Source organism: Heterodontus francisci, chromosome 9 (assembly GCF_036365525.1).
Source record: "Heterodontus francisci isolate sHetFra1 chromosome 9, sHetFra1.hap1, whole genome shotgun sequence".
In the NCBI taxonomy this organism is placed as follows: domain Eukaryota; kingdom Metazoa; phylum Chordata; class Chondrichthyes; order Heterodontiformes; family Heterodontidae; genus Heterodontus; species Heterodontus francisci.
In genome coordinates this window covers 11063992-11091782 of record NC_090379.1, presented here as the reverse complement: position 1 = coordinate 11091782, position 27791 = coordinate 11063992, and the positions used below count along the sequence as shown (strand labels likewise).

At 46.1% G+C, this 27791-nt stretch overlaps 1 protein-coding gene across 3 annotated transcripts in view; it reads right to left on the bottom strand.

The window, feature by feature from the left end:
* ccdc88c (coiled-coil domain containing 88C) overlaps positions 1-27791 on the bottom strand; it is a 298794-nt gene that overhangs the window by 43808 nt on the left and 227195 nt on the right. For 2 of the 3 annotated variants that reach the window (XM_068038543.1, XM_068038545.1), the window contains 8 exons: positions 26691-26852; positions 24508-24785; positions 18583-18726; positions 16414-16600; positions 13892-14037; positions 10340-10429; positions 8254-8480; positions 1147-1344 (listed from right to left, as the gene is read on the bottom strand). In XM_068038543.1, coding sequence (XP_067894644.1) covers positions 1147-1344; positions 8254-8480; positions 10340-10429; positions 13892-14037; positions 16414-16600; positions 18583-18726; positions 24508-24785; positions 26691-26852 — 1432 coding nt within the window. Of the gene's footprint in view, positions 1-1146; positions 1345-6476; positions 6874-8253; positions 8481-10339; positions 10430-13891; positions 14038-16413; positions 16601-18582; positions 18727-24507; positions 24786-26690; positions 26853-27791 lie in introns of those variants that run through there. The other variant, XM_068038546.1, reaches the window with a different exon arrangement.

The window sequence follows — 27791 nt, the reverse complement described above, 5'->3', positions numbered from 1 at the left end:
TTACCCAACAACAACTTGTAGCATCTTTAATGTAGTTAAATGTCCCAAGGTCCTTCACAGGAAGGCTATCAAACAAAATTTAACACTGAGCCACTGAAGGTGACCAAAGGTTTGGTCAAATAGGTAGGTTTCGAAGAGCATCTTAAAGGAGGCGAGAGAGGCAGAGAGGTTTAGGGAGGGAATTCCAGAGCTTAGGACCTCGGTAACTGAAGGCACGGCCACTGACAGTGAAGCAATTAAAATTGGGGGATGCGAATGAGGCCAAAATTGGAGGAGCACGGATATCTCTGAGGGTTGTAGGCTTGGGGGGGGGGGGGGATATGGAGGGGTGATGCCATGGATGGATTTGAGAACAGGAATGAAAATTTTAAAACTGAGTAATTGCTGGACTGGATGTCACTGTAGGTGAAAATGGGTGGAAGATGGGAGACTGGCCAGGAAAAGATTAAAATAGGCACGTCTAGAGAGTGATTAGTATGTGGAACTTGCGACCACAGGGAGTATTGGAGGCAAACAGCATAGCTGCAGTAAAGGGCAAAGCTAGTTAAGCACTTTCAGACAGCTCTTAATCTACACCGACACTATCCCTTCCATGCCACAATCTTCTCGATCAATTCCTAATGAGGCATGGCAGAAGGTGCAAAAAAGAATTACAAGGATGATACCAGAATGGAGAGGTTTATACCCATCAGGAAACTGAACAGGCTCTTTTCTCTAGATAAGAGAAGACGGAGAGGTGATCTACTCAAAGATTATACAACTACGAAGGGTTTGATAGGGTAGACATAGAGGAGGTGTTTCCACTTGTGGAGGGAACACAAAGGCAACAGGCCATAAATATAAGATAGTGCCTAATAAATCCAATAGGGATTTCAGGAGAAACTTCTTTACCCCGAGACTGTGGTGAGAATGTGGAACTCGCAACCACAGGGAGTGACTGAGGTGAATAGCACAAGATGTATTTAAGGGGAAGCTGAGTAAGTACATGAGGGAGAAATGAAGAGAAAGATATGCTGATGGGGTGAGATGAGAGGGTTGGGGGGGGGGGGGGGGGGGAGGCCCATATGGAGCACAAACACCAGCACAGACCAGTTGGGCCGAATGGCCTATTTCTGTAAGCTCTATGCAATCCCATTTGATCCTTACCTTTGGTTCTGATTTGCCGCCTGTAGCTGAAGGTGGGAGTGGAGTTTGAGGCAGCAAGGTGAATGGCAGTGGTGGAATATGCCATGGATCCCAGCTCCATGCGGCGACGGTGAGTAGCACTGGTACCCTCCGGGCTCGGGCTGGCAGAGTGCCCTGCACTCCCCGAGAGTTCTCTCTGCCTCTGGCCATCGCCGGCGGCTGGAAATAAAGAACAACCAAGCAAATTTATTATCCACCTGCTCACAACCAAAAGGGCGCCTGATGCCACGAGGAATACGGACGATGAAAACCTTGAAGCACAGACGCAGCAGCTGAACTAGGCTCTGAAGGCTTGGCAACTAGTAGGAGGTGTGACAATACCAAGATTGACTCACAGCTGTACATTGTGGCTTTTGGACACTGCAAAAAGGCAGAGTTACATGGTAACCAACAGCCAACGCATTCAAGTTAGCAGCCTCGAAGAAATAAACAGGGAATGAATGAACTTGCACAGCAGGCCGATCAACACCCAGTACAGAAAGACTGGTTAATGTTTCAGGTGGGACCTTTGGTACAAATAGGGTCACCAACCCTCCAGGACTGCACTGGAGTCTCCAGGAATTAAAGATTAATCTTCAAGGTGCCGCTGCAAGGAATACCCGGGAGAAAAATCATAGCAGGCGTTTAAAAAAAAATAATTCTGTTTTAAAAAGAAAAATTCTTTGATCAATTTTGCTTTAGTTTTAAAAATAAAAGGTTACTTGACCAAGAATCATCAATTGGTCAAGAATCATCCAATTGGGTGATGAAGAGTCTGCTTGCTTTCTGATTGGCCGAGGGAAGGCACCGCGAGGATGGGCGACCAATAGCGAGTGTCTGGGGGGAGGGGTGGTGGGGGGGGGTGGGCAGGATGGTTGGCAGCAGGAAGTCATGTGATGACATCTCCAGAATATGTCCAAGCAGAGTTGACAACCTCAATTACAAAGAGCCCCAATTCTGATAGTGGGATCATTATTGGAGATGTCTTTTACAGTTACTAAGCGACCCTGTGCATTTCCTGTTTTCCGTGCAGGCTGTCAGCATTCTCCATCTCACTGTGAAATTATAATAAAGTCCCTGTTCTTGGAGGCAGAATGATAGAGGCTTTTTAAAAAAAATTCATTCTTGGGATGTGGGCATCGCTGGCAAGGCCAGCATTTGTTGCCCATCCCTGAGTGGCTTGCTCAGCTATTTCAGTTAAGAGTCAACCACAATTGCTGCGAGTTTGGAGTCACATGTAGGGACAGAGTTCTTTCCCTGAGGAACATTACTGAACCAGACGGATTTTTAATGACAATTCATGGTCACTATTACTGAGACGAGCTTTTTATTCCTGAATTATCAATAACCTGAATTTAAACTCCCCAGCTGCCATGGTGAATTTGAACTCACACGTTCTGGACTTTTAGTCCAGTCTCTGGATTACTACTCCAGTAACATAAGCACTATGCTACTGTTATCAGTGAGGAAACATTCAGATTATTGGTTTACACAGAAGTACGTTGGGCAGCACGGAGGTAGGGGAGGGAGAATGAGAAAGGGGCAAGTCACTAAACTTTGTTGCCATATCATCTACAGTCCGGATGTAATGACAATTTAAAGCTATTTGAACTGTAAGGCATTGCTGGATGGTAGCAGTCCTTAGCGAGGCAGAGTAATATGAGGTAGGCTTTATCTAGAGCCTCCCCTGCTGTGGCAGAGAGAGATGATGGTGGTGATGAGGGACGGGGGGGGGGGGGAAGGTGGTGGGGGAAGGGTGGGGTTTGAGAAGGATATGGGAGTGCTCACACCACAGAAACAAAAACTGAAATGATTTTAAATTACTTTAGAGATGAGCCTGGCCAATTGTCCAGTGAGGAGATACCGGCCAATGCAAATGGTCATGAGGCAAGGTTACTGGCTATGGGGGGGGGGGGGGGGGGAGGGAGAGACAGAGAAAACACAGCCTGTTTGTTTAAGGTGATTCTGGCTGGAAAGTGCACATTGAGGGAACAGGATCAATCTGGAGGTGATGTTCCCACAGTCGAACAGCTTTCTGACATTCTCCAACTGGGCTCAATCATGAAGAATATCCACACTGTGAAGCCACAGTAGCCTGGGACAGACTCCAGAAGAGTGGACAGAAAATTAAAATAACAGAAAAAGAATAATGGGTGGACAAATGTGGTATAATTTTATTTTAGAATTCTACACTGCTGATTTCCCAATGTAGATTTTTAATTTCAACATATGAAAGTCCTGGACTACAGCACCATCTACTGGTACCACTAGGAGTAGCAGCTTAGCCCATAGATAAAATAAACCTTTAATGTTTATTTCGTGTAGCTAACAAAAGAAGTAATTTAGTTATCTACATTTCTCACTACGCTGAAAGGTGTTCTAGTGCGGCTGAAACCTAATTCACGGTGTTCCTGTGGCACCGTCTGGAGAAGTTCCAAGAAAATGTTGCCTTCAGGTGAAGGGTTAGAGTGGGATTTGTGACCAGGAGATTGCTGGAGCAGAGCAAGCAGGTAGAAATCATTCTAATAATCATACGCATTGTATCTTTATTCCCGTGACTGCATTTATCATGGTAACAGCCCATGTAATCTCGCACTGTAGCATCTCCAGTGGCAGGAGGTTGTAATTACAGCGTGACCAGTTTACACTGGCAATTTCTATTATAAATGTGGACGTGAGGATATATGATGGGAAAAGGTGACAGGAAGTGTGTTCAGATGCAAGATTTACAATATATTAATAATCGCTGTATCCTTGCAATCACAATGCCTGGACTGGAAATTACTTTCTGTTTGAAAATATATAAATGAAAACCCTTCTGGAGCCCAGTTCAGCTACTCTGCACAATCAGCAATACTCAGATTAACACAAGGACTGGAAGCTGTGAGCAGATTCAACAAGACAAGGACTTAGATCACTAAAGATCCATGGAAAATGGACAATAAGCTTTACATCTCTCTTTTACTTGTTGGTGTATGATTCCACTAGTACTGGTCACTTTCTGATACCTTGTTTGAGTAGCTATTTATTTAGGCAAGACCTTAGACAATGAGTATCTGCAGGTGCATTAACCATGGGGAGCTTTGCAGTAAAGCTCGACTCTTGTCCTCATTCAATGCCTGCACACTCTTGTCCAGTAGCAGTCACTGGGCAGGGATCAGAAGTGGGACTCTGCCCCGTCCCTCCCTGTCTGGTTGTAACACTACCACCCCCTCACTAACGCAACCTGGCAGAGATAACCTAACTCAATACAGGCCTCAGTTCAAACCGGGAACCTTCTTGATCAGTGTGATGGAATACTCTCCACTTGCCTGGATGGGTGCAGCTCCAACAACACTCAAGAAGCTCGACACCATCCAGGACAAAGCGGCCCGTTTGATTGGCACCCCATCTACAAACATTCACTCCCTCTACCACCGACGCACAGTGGCAGCAGTGTGTACCATCTACAAGATGCACTGCAGCAATGCACCAAGGCTCCTTCGACAGCACCTTCCAAACCCGCGACCTCTACCAACTAGAAGGACAAGAGCAGCAAATACATGGGAACATCACCACCTGCAAGTTCCCCTCCAAGTCACACACCGTCCTGACTTGGAACTATATCGCCGTTCCTTCACTGTTGCTGGGTCAAAATCCTGGAACACCCTTCCTAACAGCACTGTGGGTGTACCTGCTCCACATGGACTGCAGCGGTTCAAGAAGGCAGCTCACCACCACCTTCTCAAGGGCAATTAGGGATGGGCAATAAATGCTTGCCTGCCCGGCGATGCCCACATCCCGTGAATGAATTTAAAAAAAAAGCATGGCTGAACTGCTCACTAAACTCATCGGGGGAGCCCCAGAAAATTACGCCTTTAATAGAAAGTGGCTGGAAAGCACAACATATACTTAATTACTCACAACCTCCACACCTAGAAGAACAAAGGCAGCAGGTGCATGGGAACATCACCACCTCCAAGTTCCCCTCCAAGTCGCACATACCATCCATGTTTGGAAACATAATCAGCCGTCCCTACAGTGTCGCTGAGATAAACTCCCTCCCTGACAGCACTGCAGGAGCACCTTTAGAACAAGGGCTGCAGAGGTTCACTGCAGCCACTCAGCACCACCTTCTCAGGGCAACGAGGCACGGACGATAAACGTCGGCCTTGCAAGCGACACCCATGAATGATTTAAAAGACATCTGGAGCTGGCTACTTCCCGGAGGACACATGGAACAGCCCCGTCTACAAATACCACTGTCACGCAATTAAATCTGCTGAAAACGTAGAGCAGGCAACTAAGAAATTGGTGGCATTTAATTAAAATTCTCTCAGAAGCAGCTGACTGGGGGTTAAATGACAGGCTCCTGTCAGACATGCGCAGCTGCTGAAAAGGAAAGCTGCACAGTAGGTAGTAGAGAAAGCGCAGGAGGATACAATGAAAGCGGAAGACTGCAAACGACAGGACTGGCGAGGAAAACCCAGTCAATCCCGAGGCAGACATACAATCCACTGATGGGCTTGGGAGAAAGGAGGGCACAAGACAGGCAGCTTTATGGGCAACATGCGTCACACTGCAGCTGATCACTTATAAACATACATCTAAGCTGAGTAATACAGTCTGGCATTTAGGAAGAACTACTTCAATACAGTGAAACCTGTATGTTACAGAGACATTCGGGTCTGGAATCAACTGTCTTTTTTTTTTGCAGTTGTCCTTATTTTCAAAATGGTCCTTTATGTGTTGTAAAAATTCTCAGTACAATGGGAAGTTCTTTATCCAGCATTCACAGCGGCTGAGAATGCCACTCTATCAAAGCCAGCCCAAGTGTTCCATCCCAGAGATAGAGCCATTTTTCTGCCGCTGTGCATGCTGGGTAAAAAGCTCCCCATTGTTCAAAAACCATTTCCTTCACACAACCAGTGTTGACATGCTTGCCCTGTGTTTTTTGTTGTATACAGGCCTGGTGCACTGTAAGCTGCCTGTAGTGTGTAATTTGCGAATGTTTGTGGTCTCAGAGAGTCTGTGTTTTGTATCTGTCTGTTTATTGACAGTGTCCGTTTAAACAGGTTTCACTGCTACAAAAATGCCAAGTTGAGGCAACTTTTAATGTAAAAAGCATCCCCCACCCCTTTAATGGATCGTTTTAAAATTTCAATTCTTGCTTTGGAAACAAAATAAAAAGTTACAGCTGCAATGCATAACAGCACAGAAGCAGATTACTACTTACGTACGAGGCGCTCAGAGACCCAAGTAGTGTTTTTTTTTTTAAAGTGTGCTGCACAGTCATGAACGCTGGGGAAAAGAATCTGCTTTAAAACACTCAGCATTAAAACGTCAGGTGTCTCAGATGTAGTCTCTCAACTTTTTTTAAAAATTAATTTTAATTGTTTTACATATTTGGGATTAGCATCAGAGTCAACATCGTCACAATCTGAAATGCAACTGTGGCCCATGATCTGCCATGACAGGGTCTTTTTGTGTGCCTGGGTCTGCGTTACCCTTGGATGGAGATGACGGTGAGATACGAGAGACAGAGGAGTTAGAAATCCCCACACTCAGAGAGCTGAGGGAACGAGTCATTAGCGGAGTCCGACATGTCACTGGACGACCATAACCGCAGGCGCAGGGGCAGCAATCGGCGTTGGTTATCCGGTGTCGATTTGGCCTTCAGTTTCTCTTTGCTCTTACTCTTCAGAAATGCATACTTTTTCCGCGTGGACACTTAATTGAAAACCAGAAAGAAAACACCACCCCCCAAGAAATGGGGGAGCAGGGAGAGAATAAAAAAAGGAAGAGAGATGAAACTTTAAAACAAACATGATGTAAACGAAAATACATGCAGCAATTAAACTCCCCACCACCAAAGCTAACTTCACACAAAGTTAGAATCACCACAGAAAGAAAAAAAAAATCAGTTTAGCAGTTTTGTAACAGTAGAGGGAATAATGTGGACTAGTCAAAAATATTTCAGAAGAAATGTATTCCTCAGCTCCACGTTGCATAATTACAAAGTTACAATTTGGACATTTATCATTATTTCAGGATGCAAGAAATGTTCAAATGCCCCCTGGTTTTTGACCTTCTGTATATAGTGGGCAGTCAACCCAAAGGATCTTGGACACAGGCTCATAAAACTGTGATGCAGGTTTCTGAACTGATGTGCTGTGCGTTAAAACAGCGGAATGTGGAACAACATCTGACTATACACGACTAAGTACCTCCAGCCCAGAGCACCCTGACAGAATTCCCTTACCAATCTACAACTTGCATTGCTTTGCTCCTTTAACACCCATTCACAGCAATCAACATCCCTACTGGAAGCTCAGGACTAGTTGTACCTCCCTCAGTCAGGCATGGCTCAGCTACTGATCTGGCATAACATTATCATCTACTGCAAATGCACCCTCGAACATCAATCCTGCATCAGTAAGGCAAATGCTCCTTGTGGAGAGGTTCTACAGGACCTGCTGACACTACAGAGCATCCCCCAACCCAGCTCCATTCTCCTCCCTGGCATCTTGCACAGAATCCAGTCCCACAGTGACTACTGATCATTCGTCTAATAATTTATGGGCCAACATCAGATAAAATCACGACGAAAGTTACCAGATCATAAAAATTTAGCAGTTCAGATGGAAGACCATCGACCCTGAAACATTAACTCTGCTTCTCTCTCCACAAATGTTGCCAGGTGTGCTGAGTATTTCCAGCACTGTCTGTTTTTATTTCAGCCTTCCAGCATCCGCAGTATTTTGGCTCTTGTATCACAAAAACTCAACTATCTGATTAATGCTCTTTTGGAAAGAGAACCTTTCCACATCTCCTATTTGGTTTCCAGTCCCACATGACATAGTTGATCACTCTTTAAGGGCGTTGGAGACAGACCAATAAACAATGACCACATTCAAAGGACAAATCAAAAATAAAATCCAATGTAATCAAACTCTTAATGAGTCCGCTATCCAAGTGGTTGAAAGGTCAGAGAGCACTAGCCAATGAAACAGTTCCAAACCAGCAACTCCTGGGTCTGGTCAATCCATATTGCTGGGCTGCTCTGGATTAGACCTGCTGAAAAAGTTTACTTCCCTCAGCCTCCTTTACCTTTACTGGTCGGACTCATGCTGTTCTCCTCCAGCGAATTGGATCCCAGCGAGGAGTTGTCGAGACTCGTTCTCTGCGCCCGTGGAGGAGCTGGCACCGCTGCCACTTCTGTCGCCTCTGGTTGGTGCACTGGGCCCTCAGCAGCAAGCTTCAGGCGCTCTTTGGCACCTTCCTTCTTGGGTTTCATGAGTTTTACCAGGGCCTTTGCAGCCACCCAGTTGCTCCTCCTGTGACAAAGAACAGTCAATGTTAAATGACCTTCATAACTTTCAAAGTGCTTCTTTCATTTTTGTTGTTGAATGCAATGAAAGCCCAAAGGAACCAACAACAACCTTAAGACTGAATACTGGGGCCAGATGCTATATTTTCACCACACTAGTCAAAATAGGGTTAATCTCGAAATACTCGGACTGTATCTGGAGCACTGCATTCAGGAACGATATATTGACCTTGGCAGCAGGTACAGCATTGATTAGATCAGAATGATAGCGGGTGTAACAGGGATAAATTATGAGAATAAGTTACATAAACTTGACTTGTACTCCCTTAAGCATAGGATACTGAGGGGGTGATCTGACCGAGGAGTTTAAAATGATAAAGGAATCGATACAGTACATAAACTATTTCCTCTGGTGTGGAGAATCCAGAATAAGGGAGAAACCATCTTAAAATGAAAGCCAGGACTATTCAGGAAATCGAGAAAATCTTTCCACACAATGGGGTGGTGTAAACCGTGAACTTTCTTCCCGCTAAAAAGCTGCAGATACTGGAATAAATTAGATTTTTCAAGACTGAGATCCAGATTTGTGTTGGGTAAAGCAAAGGATATGGAAATAAGGGCAATCAGCCATAAGATAATAACCAGGTAATCTATTTTAATGATGTCAGTTGAGGAATGTGCATTGGACACTGGGGAGAACTTTCCTGCTCTTCTTCAAAAGGTACATGGGAACTTTTACAAGGGGGCAGATGGGGTCTTGATTTAATTTCTTATCTGTAGGCTGGGACCTCTGACTATACTGCACTCCTTCAGTACTGCGCTGAGTGCATCAGTCTGGAATATGTGCTCAGGTCTCCAGAGTGGGGCTTGAACCCACAACCGTCTGACTCAGGTGAGCGAGTGCGAAACCTCCTGCAACATGGAATAAAGATTGAACTGGAATATTCACCATGTTCATGCACCAAAGCAGTAATGTTACAGTCGAGAATAAAGGGATGACAGAGATATTTAGCGAGCGATGGGAGGTGTGTCAAAGCCCCATCTTGTATCTTAATTAGAGGCACTAGAGAAAGTGCAGAAAAGATTTACAAGAATGATGCCAGAACTATCAGCAAAGACTGAATAGACTGGGGCTCTTTTCTCTTAAAAAAGTGAAGACTGAGGGGTGACCCAATTGAAGGCTTTACAATTATTGAGGGTTTGATAGGGTAGACATAGAGAAAATATTTCCACTTGTGCAGGATTCAAAACTAAGGGCCATAAATAGAATATAAAATAAATGCACACACCCAAACATCGGTCAGTGCTCATTTACATGTATTAGCTCTAGAATGACCACAGTTATCCAAGTAGCAGTTAGAGAAATCAAAGGAACCATAACTGATTTACTGAGCCATTCGCAGTTTCACTGTATCGGCCATGTGTATTTAGGCATGCCTGCTTAAATCCAATATGGAATTCAAGAGAAACTTCCTTACCCCAAGAGTGAATAGAATGTGGAACTCTCTACCACAGGGAGTAGTTGAGGCAAACACTATAATTGCATTTAAGGGGAAGCGAGATATCACGTATTGGAGAAAGGAACAGAAGGATACGCTGACAGGATAAGATGAAACAGGATGGGAGGAGGTTCATGTGGAGCATAAACACAGTACAGAACAGTTGGGCTGAATGGCCTGTTTCTGTGCCGTAAATTCTATATAATTCATTGCAGAGGAATTGCACAAATCAGCGATCACTTTAGACACAAAATGGTTTTGTTTATCCCTTCCTAGTGGGAGCAAATATTATAAGTGATGTGATAGTATAAGTGGTTAACCATCTCCAATTCAATGAGAATTTAATTTGCAAAGTAAGAGACAATACCTTTTGGGGGTTGGCTCGTAGAATTTGTACTGGTCCATTATCTTCTCTTCCAATTTCTCTTTTTGCCTTCGAAGGGAATTTAATTTGTCTCTAAAGAAGGAAATGAATGCAAAATGGCTGATCAGTACTGGATTCCTAAAGGTTATATATCAGACACTAATGAGGCTCTATACTTGTAAATTTACTATTATCCATTCTTGGGGTTTGGGCAGTGCTGGCAATGCTGACATTTATTGCCCATCCCTACATTGTCCTGAGATACTTTCTACCTGAACCCTCGCCATCCACGTGGTGAAAGCGCTCTCACGGTACCATTAGGCATGGAATTCCAGGATTTTTACCCACACTAAACTTGAATGAGCAAGGCATAGAGGGATATGCAGGCAGGTGGGATTAGTATAAATAGGCATTATGGTCGGCATGGACGCGGTGGGTCGAAGGGCCTGTTTCTATGCTGTACGACTCTATGACTAATGAGGATATGGCAGATACATGTCCAAGTCATGATAGTCTGTGACATGGAGAGGAACTTGGAGGTGATGGTGTTCCCATGGATAATACCATTGGGCTGCCTAATATAAGAAATAGAAGCAGTAGAAGATTATTCGGCCCCACGAGCCTGCTCCACCATTCAATATGATCATGGCTGATCTTCTGCCTCAACTCCACTTTCCCATCCTCTCCTTATATCCCTCGATTCCCTGAGAGATCAAAAATCTGTCTCTCCCAGCCTTAAATATACTCAATGATGGAGAATCCACAGCCCTTTGGGGTAGAGAACTCCAAAGACTTCCAACACTTTGAATGAAGAGATTTCTCCTCATCTCAGTCCTAAATGATCAACCCCTTATCCTGAGACCCCATGGTGCAGATTCCCCAGCCAAGGGGAACAACCTCTCAATGCCTAGTCCCTTCATAATCTTGTATGTTTCAATGAGATCACCTCTCATTCTTCTAAATTTGACACAGCATAGGCCCAATTTACTCAGCCTATATCATAGGACAACCCTCTCATCCCAGGAACCAATCTAGTGAAGCTTTGCTGTACCGTCTCCATCTCTCTTTAGAGATGAAGACCAAGTCAAGGCCTTTGTGATTGTGTCTCAATTTTATGCTTCATATACCTGTTGGGGCAGCCATTTTTTCATCTCTTGCCCTGTTTCCATGAAATGCTTGACTGAGAATATGCACCGAGTGCTATTGGGAATCGCAGTAACCTTCATGCTCTAAAGTCAGCCCATCCCTAAAGCTAATAGGTTTGTTTCACAGCAAGAAGAGTGGGAGAACTCCTCCGGTTGCAGTGCAGTTCCTTGCATATCCTGCAGAAAGAACAAGTAACATTTGCACCAGGCAATGACCATCTCAAACAAGAGAGAATCTAACCATCTCCCCTTGACATTCAATGGCATTACCATTGCTGAATCCCCCACTATCAACATCTTGGGGGTCACCATTGATGAGAAACTGAACTGAAGTAGCCATATAAATACCGTAGCTACAAGAGCAGGTCAGTGGCTAGGAATCCTGCATGGAGTAACTCACCTCCTGATTCCCCAAAGCCTGTCCACCATCTCCAAGGCACAAGTCAGGAGTGTGATGCAATACTCTCCACTTGCCTGGATGGGTGCAGCTCCAACAACACTCAAGAAGCTCAACACTTTGCAGGACAAAGCAGCCCCTTTGATTGGCACCCCATCCACAAACATTCACTCCCTCCACCACCGACGCACAGCGGCTGCAGTGTGTACCATCTACAAGATGCACTGCAGCAATGCACCAAGCCTCCTTCGACAGCACCTTCTAAACGCACGACCTCTACCACTAGAAGGATAAGGGCTGCAGTCCCATGGAACACCACTACCTGCAATTTCCCCTCCAAGTCACACACCATCCTGACTTGGAACTATATTGCCATTCCTTCACTGTCGCTGGGTCAAAATCCTGGAACTCCCTTCCTAACAGCACTGTGGGTGTACCTACCCCACATGGACTGTAGCGGTTCAAGAAGGCAGCTCACCACCACCTTCGTAATGCAATTAGGGATGGGCAATAAATGCTGGACTAGTCAGCGATGCCCACATCCCAACAACGAATAAAAAAAGAGCTGTGAGTAGGAGGCCCAGTTAGCCAATATCAAGAGGTTGTCTTCTCCCAAATTAAGGTCAGGGTTTGATACTGCCTTCTGTTACTCAACAGTATGCACACACAGCAGTCATCCTACACAAACCTATTGATAGGGATTCAGCCCCATCCTTCGCCTACGTGATGTTGAACCTCTGCATTGGAACGGACAACAGAGTCCACCTCTACTCTCTCTGGCCTCTGCCTTAAAGCCCACTAACTTTTTCCCCCTCAACCCCTTACCCCCAACCCCAGTTCCAGAGTCCTCATCAACTTCACACACTTGTTTCCACTTAAGATTTGTACACCCCCAGCATCATTGGGCATTCAAAGGCACCACTTCTGGCCAATCATAATTCACTAACTTGTTTGAGGGAGGGGAATAGAGGGGAGTGGGGCCGGGGATGGGAGAAAAAAAAAGAGAAAGGGAATTATCTTATTCAAAAAATAGACCAGAATCACCGCCTACACCCCCCCACTCCCCAAAACCTAAGGACTGTAAAAAGGAATCTTGAACAAAAATGGAACTGCAGATGGCTCGGTAGGTGAATAGTGTGTAACAGAGCCATATAGCCCATAAGGATACACAGTTCGATCCCAGGAAAAGGGATGGGCATGCTACAATCAGCCTCAACAGCCCTGGATATGAGAGAAAGGTGTATGTGTGCACATCTAGGGAGGGCAAGAGGACAACGACCATCAGCCAGGTTCACCATATAATTGGACCTTGTTGAGTGTCAGGTGAGGTTAGGATCTGGCCTGACTTGAAGGAACCTCCTCTCCCCTTTCACCATGGATGACTATGATCCCAATATTAGACATCCCAATTCAAACACAAGGGAATTGGAGGCAAACCTGACCAAGAGCTGAACCTAGAAGAAACCATGAGAGCAAATTCAACTTGATCTCAGCATAAACATATAGTCATTTGAGACGAACTTGCAGGAAGCCACTGAAACCCAACATTGTGGAATTAAATAACTCCCACAACTCATGACTAATTCAGAGATAGTGGCTCTGACATTCAAAGCAGAACATATGAAACAGGAGCAGGAGAAGGCCATAGGGCCCCTGAGTCTGCTCCGCTATTTAATAATAGCTGATGTTATACATCAACTGCACTGTCCTAATGTATCCTCATATCCCTTGATTTCCTACCATAGTCCTCTGGGGTAGGGAAATCCAAAAATCCTCGCAGTGAAGAAATTTCTCCTTGCCTCAGTCCTAAATGACCAACCCCTTATCCTGAGACTATACCCCCAAGTTCTAGACTCTCTGGCCTCTCAGCATCTATTCTGCTGAAACCTCTAAGAACAAATGCTTGAAGTTAGCAGCATAGAGCCTATGGAGTTGTAGGCTAGCACAGTAGGAATGGGCAGAAGGGGCACCACTATTGTCCATTGGCTAAAACAGCCCTTTCCCTTCACTCACATATGCTGCTTCTGTTCCTCGTGGTAGTGTTCCTTGCTCTCCATGGACTGCTCAAGGAGGTTTTGGATCTGCTGATTCAGCGTCTGAACCTGACTCAGTAAGTAATGGTTCTCTTCCTCCAGGTTTCCCTTCAGCTGGGTCAGAAGCTTTGTGAAAGAAAAATAAAAAGAGTGTGAATCGTCAAGTGGGAAAGGAACTGGATCACTTTCACTGAGCACAGAATTGGACACTGCACCCTTCTAAAATCATGTGGAGCGTAAACACTAGCATAGCCCATTTGGGCCAAATGGCCTGTTTTTGTGCTGTACATTCCAAGTAATGATTCCATGTAGATCTTACCGGGAGCTTCAGTTCCCCTATTGCAGCATGATGAAAGATTGGACCAGATGATGCAGGGATGATTTAATGGGTAAGATGCACTTGAATTTTTAAACACTGAACCATTGTCTGCTCTGCTCAAGGATACTATTGAGCTATATCCAGAGGAGATTTACTGGAAAGGTACCAGGGATGAGGGAGCTCAGTTATATGGAGAGATTGCAGAAGCTGGGATTATTCTCCTTAGAGCAGAGAAAGTTAGGGGGAGATTTAATAGAGGTATTCAAAACTGGGATGGGGGTTTAATAGAGTAAATAGGGAGAAAATGTTACCAGTAGCAGGATGATCGGTAGTCAGAGGACACAGATTTAAGATGAGGAGCTTTTTTAATGCAGTAAGTTATGATGAACTGGAATGCACTGCTTGAAAGGTCTGGTGGAAATAGATTCAACAGTAACTTTCAAAAGGGAATTGGATAAATACATGAAAAGGAAAAACTTGCAGGACGATGTGGGAAGCACAGGGGAGTGGGACTAATTGGATTGCTCCTTCAAAGAGCCAGCACATGGCATGATGGGCTGAATAGCCTCCTTTTGCGCTGTATGATTGTAATAGGGAAGGAATCACTGCCTGTCGAGGGTATGGAGAGCTGAACAATTGGTTCTAGGTCATCATGAATTCCCATAATGAGAAAAGATTAAGGAACTTGCTATTGAACGTGCTTCCAGAGCTTGGTTCAGTGTTAAAAATTCAGGCGCGTCTAATCCGGTATTTAACTGGGGCCCTTGGATCAGGCCCCAATGTACCCAAGTGTTAAATGTGTCCCAATGCCGTCTCTCGATCATTGAGTGAACTAGGATTCAAAACTGTTCCCTCCCTTTTGTTGGAGAACATGAAATGCTGGCAAGTGAAATTGCATGATGATTTACAAATGCTGAAACAGATGTATTGTGTAAAATCGGCTGTGGTGTAACCATGCGTGCAACGAGGAGGGATGGACTGTGGAAGATCGAGATTGGAGAAGGCATCAGACCGAAGAACCTATGAGAGTCACAGGTGTGGTAACAGGTTGAAACTTGCAGCGAACTGGGCTGATTTAATCAGTGTTGAGACAAAGAAAGGCGCGGTCAGTAGAGTCTGGTCTGCGATAGACAATGAAATGATTGAAAGCCAATCAGCTGAGCTGAAATTGGCTTTTGGCTGAATGTGGTCAGAGACAGCAGACATGCTGATATCACAGTAATTGCAATGCAGCCAAGAATTTAAAAGTCAAAGCAGGAGAAGATCTGTACTGCAATCGGGACAGAGTGACCTGGTGACGTGCATGGAGAAGTTGTCGGCGGATGATCGTCCAGGGCAAGCTCTAGCACGCAGGCATACTAATCAGCCGATATTTATTGTTTCCTGTAACTTGAAAATAAGGTTTAGTAAAGGCACCACCACATGCAAGTGGAAACAATACTTGCTGGCCGGAATTTTACTCTGGGTGGGGGGGGGGGGGGTGGGGGGGGGAGCTGTCCACTGACCGAATGGTGGCCAGGCCTGGGAATCCAGACTGGATTTTACAGTCCCCAGGCCCTCAATTGTCTTGAGCGGGACTGCCACCTCATTGAGGCAGGAAGACCCGCCTAATGGAGCTGCCGGCCAATCAGCGGGCCGGCAGCTCATAGCCCCAACAGCGCCACCAGGAACGGTGGCCACTGCTGGGACTGCAATCCAGCTGAAGAATGAAGGTGTCAGGGAGCCCGGACAACTGGTAAGTATTTGGTGTCTTGCCAGGGGTGAACGGTTGGGCCCCGGCGAGGCAATGTTTGGGGGGAGGGTGGTGGTGGTTGATTGGGGGGCAGGAGGCATGTTGGGGGTGGTTGGGGCATCGGGGGCAGTCCTCTGTCGGGCACAGATATCCTGGAGGGGTGTGTGGACTGAAGGTGATTACAGAGATAGGGAGGGACGAGGCAATGGAGAGATTTCACAACAAGGATGAGAATTTTAAAATTGAGGCATTGCTGGACCGGGAGCCAATGTAGGTCAGTGAGCAGAGGGGGGGGGGGGGGGGGTGATGGATTCATGGCAGTTAGCGTGGGCAGCAGAGTTTTCATTGAGCTTACGTTTTACACACGAGGCTGGTTTCATTAATAAAAGCCTCATGGAATCCAGGACTCCTTATCCAGCCCTTTTTTTAAAAAAAAAGTTTCCAACAGTACCTCACAGTGATTGTCTAGTTTGGTGTGTGAGATGTCCAGGTTTTGATGCTGCTCCTTTAAGTTGTGGTACTGAGCTTGCCACCTTGCCAGCTCCAGTTCTGTGGTGTTCAGGGCACTCTTGAGCTCCTTGGTGTGGGTCTGCAGTCCGTCGTACTCCTCCTTCAACTGAGCATTCATCGAGCTGAACCTAAAATACACAGATTATATTGCTTGAATTGAACGGCTTGGATAGATTTCTCAGCCAGAACACAAGAAATATGAGCAGCCGTCAGTTATAATGGACCCTCGAGGCTGCTCTACCATTCAATTGAAATGTAAAATTTCTTAGAGGCTTGACGGGCTAGAGGCCGTTTCCTCTGGCTGAAGAGTCTAAAACACGGAGTCACAGGATAATGGGGTCAATCATTTAGGGTTGAGATGAGGAGAAATTCCTTCACTGAGGGGGATTGTAAATCTTTGGAATTTTCTACCCTAGAGAACAGTGAATGTTCAGTCATTGAGTATAGTCAAGATAGAGAATGATAGATCCTTGGGTACTAAGAGAATCAAGGGATATGGAGAGAGAACAGTAAAGTGGAGGGGAGTTGAATGGTGCAGCAGACTCAAGTGGCCATATGACTATTCCCGCTCCTATTTTCTGTTATGTTCCTCTGTCTCCACCTTACGACAATCCCGTAGTTTCATTATCACCACTACCTAGACTAGTTATTTTATTCTACATTTTAATTAATTGAATGTAAATTCTTCCAGCTGCTATTGTAATATTTGAACTGATATCTCCAGAACATTAGTCCAGGCCTCTAGATTACTAGTCCAGTAGCATGGGAACACCATCACCTGAAAGTCACACCATCCTGACTTGGAACTATAATCACCATTCCTTCACGGTCGCTGGGTCAAAATTCTGGAACTCCCTCCCTAACAGCACCGTGGATGTACCTACACCAGTGATTCAAGAAGGCAGCTCATAGCTACCTACCTTCTCAAGGGTAATTAGGGGCGGGCAATAAATGCTGGCCTAGTCAGCGATACCCACATTCCCAGAATGAATGAAAAAACCCAACTATGTTACCATACCCCCTGTAAATCGCATGATTGTCAGAGTAACCAGGTTTGGGCAAGACACAGAAGCTTACCAGCACAACCCTATGGTTCCAGAACAGAAAATAAAAAGTTTAAACCAAGTACCGTAGTCTTGTAGTTATGTTCCTGCACTAATAATCTAGAGGCTTGGTTTCAAATCCCCACCATGGGTAGCTCGATACTTTGAATCCAGTTTTTAAAAAAAATTCAGAAATAAAAAGCTGGCGCCAGTAAAAGGGATCATGATCGGATTGTGGTAAAAACTCAATTGGTTCACGATGTCCATTAGGGATAGAAAGCTGCCATCCTTACCCAGTCTGGCTTTTACATGACTACAGTTCCTACAGTAAAGGAACTAGCTACACCAACTAGACATTGCCTACTTCACTAGAAGTTTCTGCTCAAATTCCATATTCCTGTGAAATCCCAGCTTCGGAATGATGGACTGACTGGTTTCCTTTGTGCTGTCAGATTCTACAATTCTAGATTATCCCATACAAGGCCCAGAATGCGCAAAAGCTATCTGGGTTCAGCAAGGCTTCCCCGTGTAAACTGACTGCATCCCATCCGCTTAATCTTCTCGAGCCCATAATTGAGACTGACCCTCCAGTGCAGTACTGAGGGAGTGCTGCACTGTTGGAGGTGCCATCTTTCCAATGAGACGTTAAACTGAGGCCCTGTCTTCCCTCTCAAGTGGATGTAAAAGATCCCACGGCATTATTTGAAAGAATCCCCATTGTCCTGGCCAACATGCGGTCATTTATCAATTGCTGTTTGTGGGAGCTTGCTGTGCGCAAATTGGCTGCTGCGTTTCCGACATTACAACAGTGACTACACTTAAAAAGTACTTCATTGGCTGTAAAGTGCTTTGAACGGTGCTATGAGTTTTTGAAAGGCAAAAGATTTTATATCGCTTTTCCTGGCAAGTTCTGGAGATATATTTCCCGATTCTCAAAAGTAAACCCCACAAAGCTCAGGTGTATTCGTTTGTTCCTCAAATCTCGGAGGCTGGATCCTGAGGCTGCCGCACCTGCTCATTAATGGTCCGTACAGACCCTCCGCTCCGCGGTCAACAGGATCTCTCACCTGTTCAGTTCGGCCTGCAGCAGCGCATTCTCCTCTGTAAGAGCAACACTCCTCTTGGTCTCTCGCTGCAGGTTCTCTCGTTGGGCTCTCAGTGTGGAGTCTAGCTCCTCCATCTCAGCTTTGTGTGTCAGTAGTCCCACATACCTGTGTGTGGAGGCACAAAACAGGACAGTTACATTGCTGCAGCAGAACACCCTTAGGAACATGGAAATGACATCAGGGAGGAACAAAGACATAGGGAGGAATTTAGGAAGGAACAGGAGAGGGCCATTCAGCCCAGCACCATAGGGCTATCCCAATTACGCTATGGTGAGGAGAGGGAAGGCATGTTAATAAGGAACTGTGGGTCTTGCTGCCAGATTCTGCATCACAGTCAGTGATAGGGTTTAATCAAATTCAATAAAGCTGGTTGAAAGTAAAAGAAAAAGAATGGTCATCTCATTGGTGACTATTCCTCACTCCTCACCTTCTGCAGATTTCTGCTCATCCAATACTTTTACTGCCCATATCTAATATTGCATCAAATTCTATTCACCCATCACCTCTTAGATCCTGGTCCCACAATACCTCCAATTTAAAACTCTTAATTGCTGTGTTTAAATCCATTTTTGGCCTCATCCTTTCCTGACTCCATGACCTCCTCCAGCCCTACAACCCTTCTGAAAATCCGAGAACTTTCAACTCTAGACTCCCCACACCCTTCGCACTGCCGTCCACCAAGGCCACAAGCTCTCAAATTCCCTCGCTAAACATCTCCGCCTCTCTCTCCTCCTTTAAAATCCTGCCTAAAACCCATCTCTCTGACCAAGGTTTTACTCATCCCTTCGAATATTGCTTCCTCTTTGGTGTGGTGTGCACCTTTCTCTGATGATGCCTCTGTGACAGGCCTTGGTAGGTTTTTCTCCATTAAAGTTTGTGGAAGGGGAAGGGGTTAAGGGAAATGGAGAGAAGGTGGGGTAAATCTATCAAAAGGGAACAAGATTGTTGGGTCCTAATACTGTTGTATGGTTCCTGAAATCTCTTGCGTTCTTTAGCTTTCTCTTCCTAAAAGGGAAAGGATCCTTGTTGTTCATCACTCTTGCAAAAACCATCCAGCATTACAACGGAATTCAGCAGTGAGCTGCCGAAAGCTGGTGATGGACCAGCACTCAGCCTCCGCCCCTGTCAGATCACTCAAAAGCCGCTGATATCCTGAGCTCTGTTTAATCTACATCACGACTTCATGCTGACCCCTAAAGTCCATGATTCATCTGTCATAGAGTTAGGCCTCCCTTGGTGTGTGCTTGCTTAATTATTGATAAACAAGCATAAAATATGAGGAAGAACAACTGATGGGCAGCAGTCAGAGTAAAAACTTCTATTAGATGATAGTATGAAGGGTATGTAGGCAGTTTGTTCCAAGAGTAGGTTAAAGGTTCGGCACAACATTGTGGGCCGAAGGGCCTGTACTGTGCTGTACGGTTCTATGTTCTAATTAACTTTGCATTTAGTGAGGTCGTCAGGAAGTAGAGTCTCCCTCCGAGCAATTTCTTAGATCCCAGGTAACTGGCAACTGCAAGCCACTGAATTCATCACACAGGAAGGGTTAGAAAGATTTTCTATTCTTGGATGCTTTTCCCAATCTAACATTATCTTGCCTCAAGCAAGCTTTTAAGCAGAAAGCAAGGGATGAAATGTGTTGGAACTGAACCTGTGCAGTTACTACCCTGGGAGATAGGGAACCGGAAACAACAAGGCAGACACAAGGCTCTCGGAGTCAGAAGGTTGTGGATTCAAGTATGACCTGAGAGTACAAAATCAAGGCTGACACTCCAGGGCAGTACTGAATGAGTTCAGCACTGTCAGAGGTGCTGTCTTTTGGATAAATCGAGGCCCCGTCTGCCCTCTCAGGTGGACATAATCGATCCCGTGGCACTATTTCGAAGAAGGTCAGCGAAGTTCTTCTCCCTGTTCTGGGTCAATATTAATCCTTTAACCAACATCAGCATGAAGGCCGATTATCTGGTCATTATCACGTTGTTGTTTGTGGGAGCTTGCTGTGTGCAAATTGGCTGCTGTGTTTCCCACATCTCAACAGCGACTACACTTCATTGGCTATAAAGCACTTTGGGATGTCCTGAGGTTGTGAAAGGCGCTATATAAATGCAAAGTCCTTCTCTGTTTTTCTTTAAATCACAGACATGACCTCAGCACAGTCGTGTGAGTGGCTCAATGGTGTTGAAATAATTGAACTCCTAAAGGGGTATGTTGTTTTTATTCGTTCATGGGATGTGGGTATTGTTGGCTAGGCCAGCATTTATTGCCCATCCCAAATTGCCCTTGAGAAGGTGGTGGTGAGCTGTTGTCCATGTGGGGTAGGTACACCCACAGTGCTGTTAGGAAGGGAGTTCCAGGATTTTGACCCAGCGACAGTGAAGGAATGGCGATTTAGTTCCAAGACAGGAGGGTGTGTGGCTTGGAGGGGAACTTGTAGGTGGTGGTGTTCCAATGCATCAGCTGCTCTTGTCCTTCTAGTTGGTAGAGGTCGCGGGTTTGGAAGGCGCTGTCGAAGGAACCTTGGTGTTGCTGCAGTGCATCTTGTAGATGGTACACACTGCTACCACTGTGCGTCAGTGGTGGAGGGTGTGAATGTTTGTAGATGGGGTGCCAATCAAGAGGGCTGCTTTGTCCTGGATGGTGTCGAGCTTCTTGAGTGTTGTTGGAGCTGCACCCATCCAGGCAAGTGCAGAGTATTCCATCACACTCCTGACTTGTGCCTTGTAGATGGTGGACAGGCTTTGGGGAGTCAGGAGGTGAGTTACTTGCCGCAGAATTCCCAGCCTCTGACCTGCTCTTGTAGCCACAGCATTTAATGTGGCTACTCCAGTTTAGTTTCTGGTCAATGGTAACCCTCAGGATGTTGACAATACAGATGAGATATGTGTCAATGGTGGAATTCTCACTCCCGCTGCTGCCTGATAAATCAATGGAATCACGGTGGGTTCTCTAACAGGCAACAATTCACTGGAACGTTGCCCAAGCAGGGAAGGTGAGTTTACACAGAGTGTGATGAATGTATGGGATGGGCTGCTGAGAGAGGCAGTGGCGCGGGTGGGAGGGGGGGTGATGGTGGGTCGACTGTCCTGGAAAATTCAGGACAGATTGGAGAAGGAGCAGGTTTCCTACAACACAGGGAAAAACAGCTCTGACAGTGTCCGTCCTTCCAAGGCTTCATAATTCATCCTTAGGGAGTGGAAAAGGGAATTATCACATCAACCTTAATCTCTGGAGTTTTATTTAATGTCAAGAGAAAAGACCGGGCAGGCAGAGACACTGACAGGCAGAGATGCGGGCAGGAAGAGATGGCGAAGCGACCACTCGAGATCCCTAGAGAAGTCAAGAAATGCTGGAATCACTCAGCAGGTCTGGCAGCATCTGTGGAAAGAGAAGCAGAGTTAACGTTTCGGGTCACTGACCCGAAACGTTAACGTTTCGGGTCACTGACCCGAAACGTTAACTCTGCTTCTCTTTCCACAGATGCTGCCAGACCTGCTGAGTGATTCCAGCATTTCTTGTTTTTGTTTCAGATTTCCAGCATCTGCAGTATTTTGCTTTTATTTATCCCGAGAGAAGTCAATGGTTCCATGCTCCATCTAGTGGTGAGACTGGAATAGTACATGGCTGAGGGCTTCTTCCTCCAACTGACACCAGGGTAAGTTGACCAACCTTCACTCGGAGTGAGTGGAGGTCAGAGACAGAGCTGCGACATACTAGCACTGACCCGCACAAGTCATGTTCTTACAGTCCAAATCCCTGCTGGAAGCTCAGGATTGGTGGCTTTATCTCAAGCGTTTATCAAAGGTTACCTGTCTGGTTAAATCAATGTACATAGAGCCATAGGGGTCAATTTTCAGGCCTTCTTCAAGTCAGACACAGATGCGGGGTGGGAGGGGGGGGGAGGGTGTTGGAAGGTGTTACGGCTTGATAATACCAGCGCTGGCCAGCAATTTTAACCAGGGCAGGGCAGGGATCCAATTTCCTCCCCATTGAGGCCAATTAAAGGATTTAAAAAGCTCATTAAGAGCGCGTTGGAGTGGAGTGTGGGATTTTAAAGGGGCACATTGGTTTCAGGTCTGTTGCAGCTCTGCTGAAGAGAGGTGGGTACAGAAAGGGGAGCCAGTCATGACTGCCCCAGAACATCACGCTGGCTCCATCAAGAGGGTCAGCAGGACAAAGGGGGACTCGGCATTTGCCCTTGGTACTGAGCATGTGGTGGGGAGAGTGGGCACTCAGTGCTCGGGCAATGAATAGAGTTGTCACCCCCCCCTGGCATTGTGGGGGCAGTGGAGTGGGGGGTGGGGGGGGGGGGGCAAGGCTGCCAAAGACAAGTGGGCAGCCACCTGTCCAAATGGAAGGCTGTAGCTGGTAATGGGAGCATGACTGTCAGATTTTGGGCCCAATGGTGATGAGGGGCAACACCCTCTGCAGGAAAGTTGGAGACCTGAGCAGCAGGAGAGCACGAGAGAGAAAAGAGAGGCAGGAAGGCAACGGAGGCCATATCCTCAACCCGGGATCTACCGTCAAAGATGGAGCTACCTGGAGATGACCGAGAACCAGGCAGGTGGTCACACACATCTGTGACCTCATCGCCGAAGACCTTGCACCTCACAGCACTGGTCACCAAGCCTTGCCAGTAGCCGTCAAGGTCAGTGGCCTTGAACTTCTGCGTTTCTGGCTCCTTCCAAGGATCAGCTGCGGACCTTAGTGGCATCTCACAACTGGCTGCACACCCCTGCATGTCGCAGGTCACTGATGCTCTCTTTGCCAGAGCTGGACAGTACATTCATTCCATGACAGACACAGCCTGGCAGGGATAGAGGGCATTGAGTTTCGCCCCCATCACTGGATTGCCCCAGGTGCAGGGCATCATCAATTGCACCATGTGACCATCAAGGCACCCAGCAACTGCCCACTCCGATTTATGAAGAGGAAGGGCTTCCATCCCTAATGTTCAACTGGTCTGCGACCACAATAGCTTCCTGTACGTGTGAGCTTGCATTCCTGGTAGTTGCCATGACTCCTTCATCCTCTGCCAGTCCAGGCTGCCTCGGATCTTCATTCCATCCCCTAATGTGCGTTGATGGATCGTAGGGAACAAGGCTTTGAAAACAAGGTACTCCCCCTCTGCTAAGCTCCAGACAGAGTCAATAAAACCAATGCCACCTGCTCACTTGGACAACCATTGAGCAGGCCATCGGGCTTCCGAAGATGCAATTCTGGTGCCTGGACCAGTCGGGTGGAGCCCTCCAATACCCTCCTGCAAGGGTCTCGGTCATTGCGATAGTCTTCTGCGCTTTCCATAGCATGGACCTCCAGAGGGAGGTGTGGATCTTGAGGATAATGAGGCTCTGGAAGGAGGCAGCTCATCTGGGGAGAAGCAGGAGCAGGAGGTGAAAGAGGAGGAGGAAGAGGAGGCAGAGGGAGATGACACTGAACAGAGAGGAGCCTCTGCTGCATGACGAGGTGACCTCCTCCTGATACCCTCCAGGAAGAAGACCTCCCTCCTTTCCCTCACGGCCTCCAACATTAGAACCAGGTAGACATTGATGAAATGAGGGGCAGCCCTGCCCTTACTGCCAGGCCCCTGGCTCTCCTGTGAAATTTCACTTCCCTCTGGTGCTGTTGGAAGGCTTTGACCCAATCAGTAGATTTATCCCTCAGGGCAACCAGCAGTCTCAGTGATGGCTGCCACAGGGAGTCAAAAATCAGCCCCTCACTTCATCCGTTCCCAGCCTTACTGGTTCTAATTGGACAGGAAACCCCCAACCATACCAATTAAGGGCTTACCCACACGAAAATCTTAACTTTAATCAGTATCCCATTGGAGGCGGGTTTCTAACCCAAAAACAAACCCTCGCACATTGCTGCTTCCTACAAGAGAATTACCTTTCCTCCAGGTCCTTGTGTTTGGACTCCAGGCTCTTGTATGCTGCCTTCAAGCCCACCTGCTGGCCTATTAGCATCTCACACTCAGCAGACTGCCGCTCGTTCAGCGCCATCAGCCGCTCATGGTCCTGAAGCAGTGAGTCGTACGTGGCCTTCAGTTCCTCCTTCTGCCTCGTCAGGTTTTCATTCTCTGTCTCCAGGCTGGACTGCAGGTTCTGCAGTGAAGCATTCTGGCCCATCAAAGAGGCACCCTGAGAATTCAGGGTCGAATTCTCCACCTGCAACAACGAATACCCCCAAACTTTATATATTGAAACTGTTTAATTGGCAAAACACAAAGATCTGCAGCTAAAGCAGAGACAACCATGTTACCCTGACAGTCCCTGTAAAGCGCATTTCTCAAACGATGTTCAACTTGCATCGAGCCTTGGCTAGACTATACTTAGGAGCTTATGAACAGCAAGAACCAATATAAACTACAGGATACAATTCTAAAGGGGGTTACAAAAGAAGAGGTACCTAGTGGTAAATGTGCACAAAGCACTGAAGGCCAGGTTGAGAAAGTGGTTAATAAAGCATATGGGATCCTGGGATTTATAAATCGGGAATAGAATACAAAAGCAAGGAAATTATAAAGAACCTTTATAAAACACTGGTTCAGCCTCTACTGGAGTATTGTGTACAGTTCTGGGCACCACACTTTAGGAGGGATGTTAAGGCATTAGAAAGGGTGCAGAAAAGATTTACAAGAATGGTTCGAGGGATAAGAGACTTCAGTTACAAAGATAGATTGGAGAAGCTGGGGCTGATCTCCTTAGAGAAGGTTGAGAGGGGATTTGTTAGAGGTGTTTAAAATCATGAGGGGTCCGGGCAGAGTAGATAGGGAAAAACTGTTCCCACTGGCGGAAGGATCTAGAACCAGAGGACACTGATTTAAGGTGATTGGCAAAAGAACCAGAGGAAAAACTTTTTTTTTTTTTTTTACACAGTGAGTGGTTCGGATCTGGAATGCACTGCCTGAGAGTTTGGTGCAGGCAGATTCAATCATGATTTTCAAAAGAGAACTGGATAATCATCTGAAGAGAAAAAATTGGCAGGTCTACGGGGAAAAGGCAGGGAGGTGAGTAGCTGAGTTACTCTTGCAGACAGCCGACATGATGGATCAGATGGCTTCCTTATGTGCTTTCATTGATTCTACGTTCTGATCTCCATACAATAGAAAAAAAGATATAGAGGCAGAGGAGAAAATGCAAAAAGGATTTACAACAACTCAGAAATTGTAACCATCGGGAAAGACTGAACAGGCCGTGCCTCCTTTCTCTAGACGAGTTGAAATTATGAAGGGGTTTTGATGGGCAGTTAGAGAGATGTTGTTTCCACTTGTGAGAGACCAAAATTAGGGGCCATCATTACAAGATAGTCATGAATAAATCCAATAGAGAATTCTGGAGAATCATCTTTACCCAGAGAGTGGTTAGAATGTGAAACACACTACCACAGGGAGTGACTGAACAGAATAGCACAGAAGCATTTAAGAGAAAGTTACATGAACATGAGGGAGAAAGGATTGAAGGAGTGAGATGCAGGGGAATGGGAGGAGGCTCGTATGGAGCATAAACACTGGCAGGCACCTGTTAGATTGAATGGCCTCGTTCTGTGTTGTAAATATTTTCTCTGGTCTAATACTTACCATTACAGAACAGTACAAACAAAATTAAAACCCTTGTGCAAAGGTAGCAAAAAAAAAAATCCAAATACAGACCTTGTTCAAAGCAGCTTCTCTTAAAGGTGGCAACTCACAAACAGGTGAAATTGTCAGAGAGTAACCGGCCCAGGCACTCACGTGCAGTGAACTCAATGCAGTCCCATCTCGCAATTGGCCAGAATTAATATGATTTAGTTCAAATTTAACAGAACGAACCATCTCTAGCAACTCAGCGGCATTCCCACACTCCCTAACCCGACACAACAGCTGAAAACTTCTCAATTATACAAAAAGGAAAGTCAGGCGAGGAAGTGGGGAAAGGGCAGGCGAGAAGGGAAAGAAAGCAGCAGCGGGGGGGTGCGAGTGTGGAAGAGGAGGCAGAGGGTGGGCAATGGGAGAGGGGTAGAGGGTGGACGGGGGGGAGGTGTAGAGGGTGGGTGAGGGAGTGCGGGGTTATATCTGGATAGGAGATGATGACCTGAAGCTTGGCATTCTGTATCTGCAGAGCAGTATTGTGTTCCTGTAGGGATACTGTCTGCCGCTGCAGTGCGACTATCTGCGAATTGACAGCACTGTTCTGTGCCTCCAACTGCTTCAGCTGGTCTTTTAAAAGCTCCTTTTCCGCTTGCAATGCTGCATTCTGCCAACAAAACACAGAACAAAATAGAACTGACTCAGTTACAGAGCAAGAAATGAATATCCTCAACTGATTAATGGTAAAGCATCAGATCCAAACAGAATAAAACATTTCCTTTTAATACGCTTGGGGAAAATTACAAATCAGACATTTGGAAACTCTTCATAAAAATGCTTTTTTTAAAAAAAAACCAGAAAATGCTGGTATTTTCTAGAAAGGCCAGAACAACGGAGCGGACCTGATCAGAGACAGCAGCAGCAGCGGGAGTGAGAGAGAGAAAGAGAGAGAGAGAGATAGAGAGAGAGAGAGAGACAGAGAGAGAGAGAGGGGAAGGACTGGGAAGCTACAAAGTACTGTATTAAATTTATAGTTTTACTAGTTAAACTAATTAATAAAATTTCAATCAGGTTAACTATAACAGCAAGGGAATTAGTATTAAGATATTAGCACAGAGCAAGTCTAGATGCATTGATTAAAATCACTAGCTTAACAAGGTACTGACTAGATTCTAAAAGGGGATTTTCTTCTTAGATCAGGGATGGGCAGCTGAGACATGTTGCTTGCAATTCCTGTACCATGTGGGAACTTCAGGATACTTCTAGTGTCTTGGGGGACTACGTGTGTTGGATGTGTTTCCAGCTGCTTCAGCTCGAGCTCAGGATTTCCGAGTTGAGGGGAAGTTGGAGTCACTGCGGAGCATCAGGGAGGATGAGAATGTACGTTCCAGGAGTTGATCATCCCACAGGCAGAGAGAGTTCAGGATAGTAGGTGGGTGGCCATCTGAAGAGTAGGAAGTGACAGGAAGTGCGGGATACTTTGGGGTGTGTGCCACTCTCAAACCAGTATACAGCTTTGGAGACTGCTGGGAGTGAAGACACCTTAAAGGAGTGCAGTCTGGACCATGGCACCAGTGGACAAGTGACTGCACAGGAGGGAACAGCA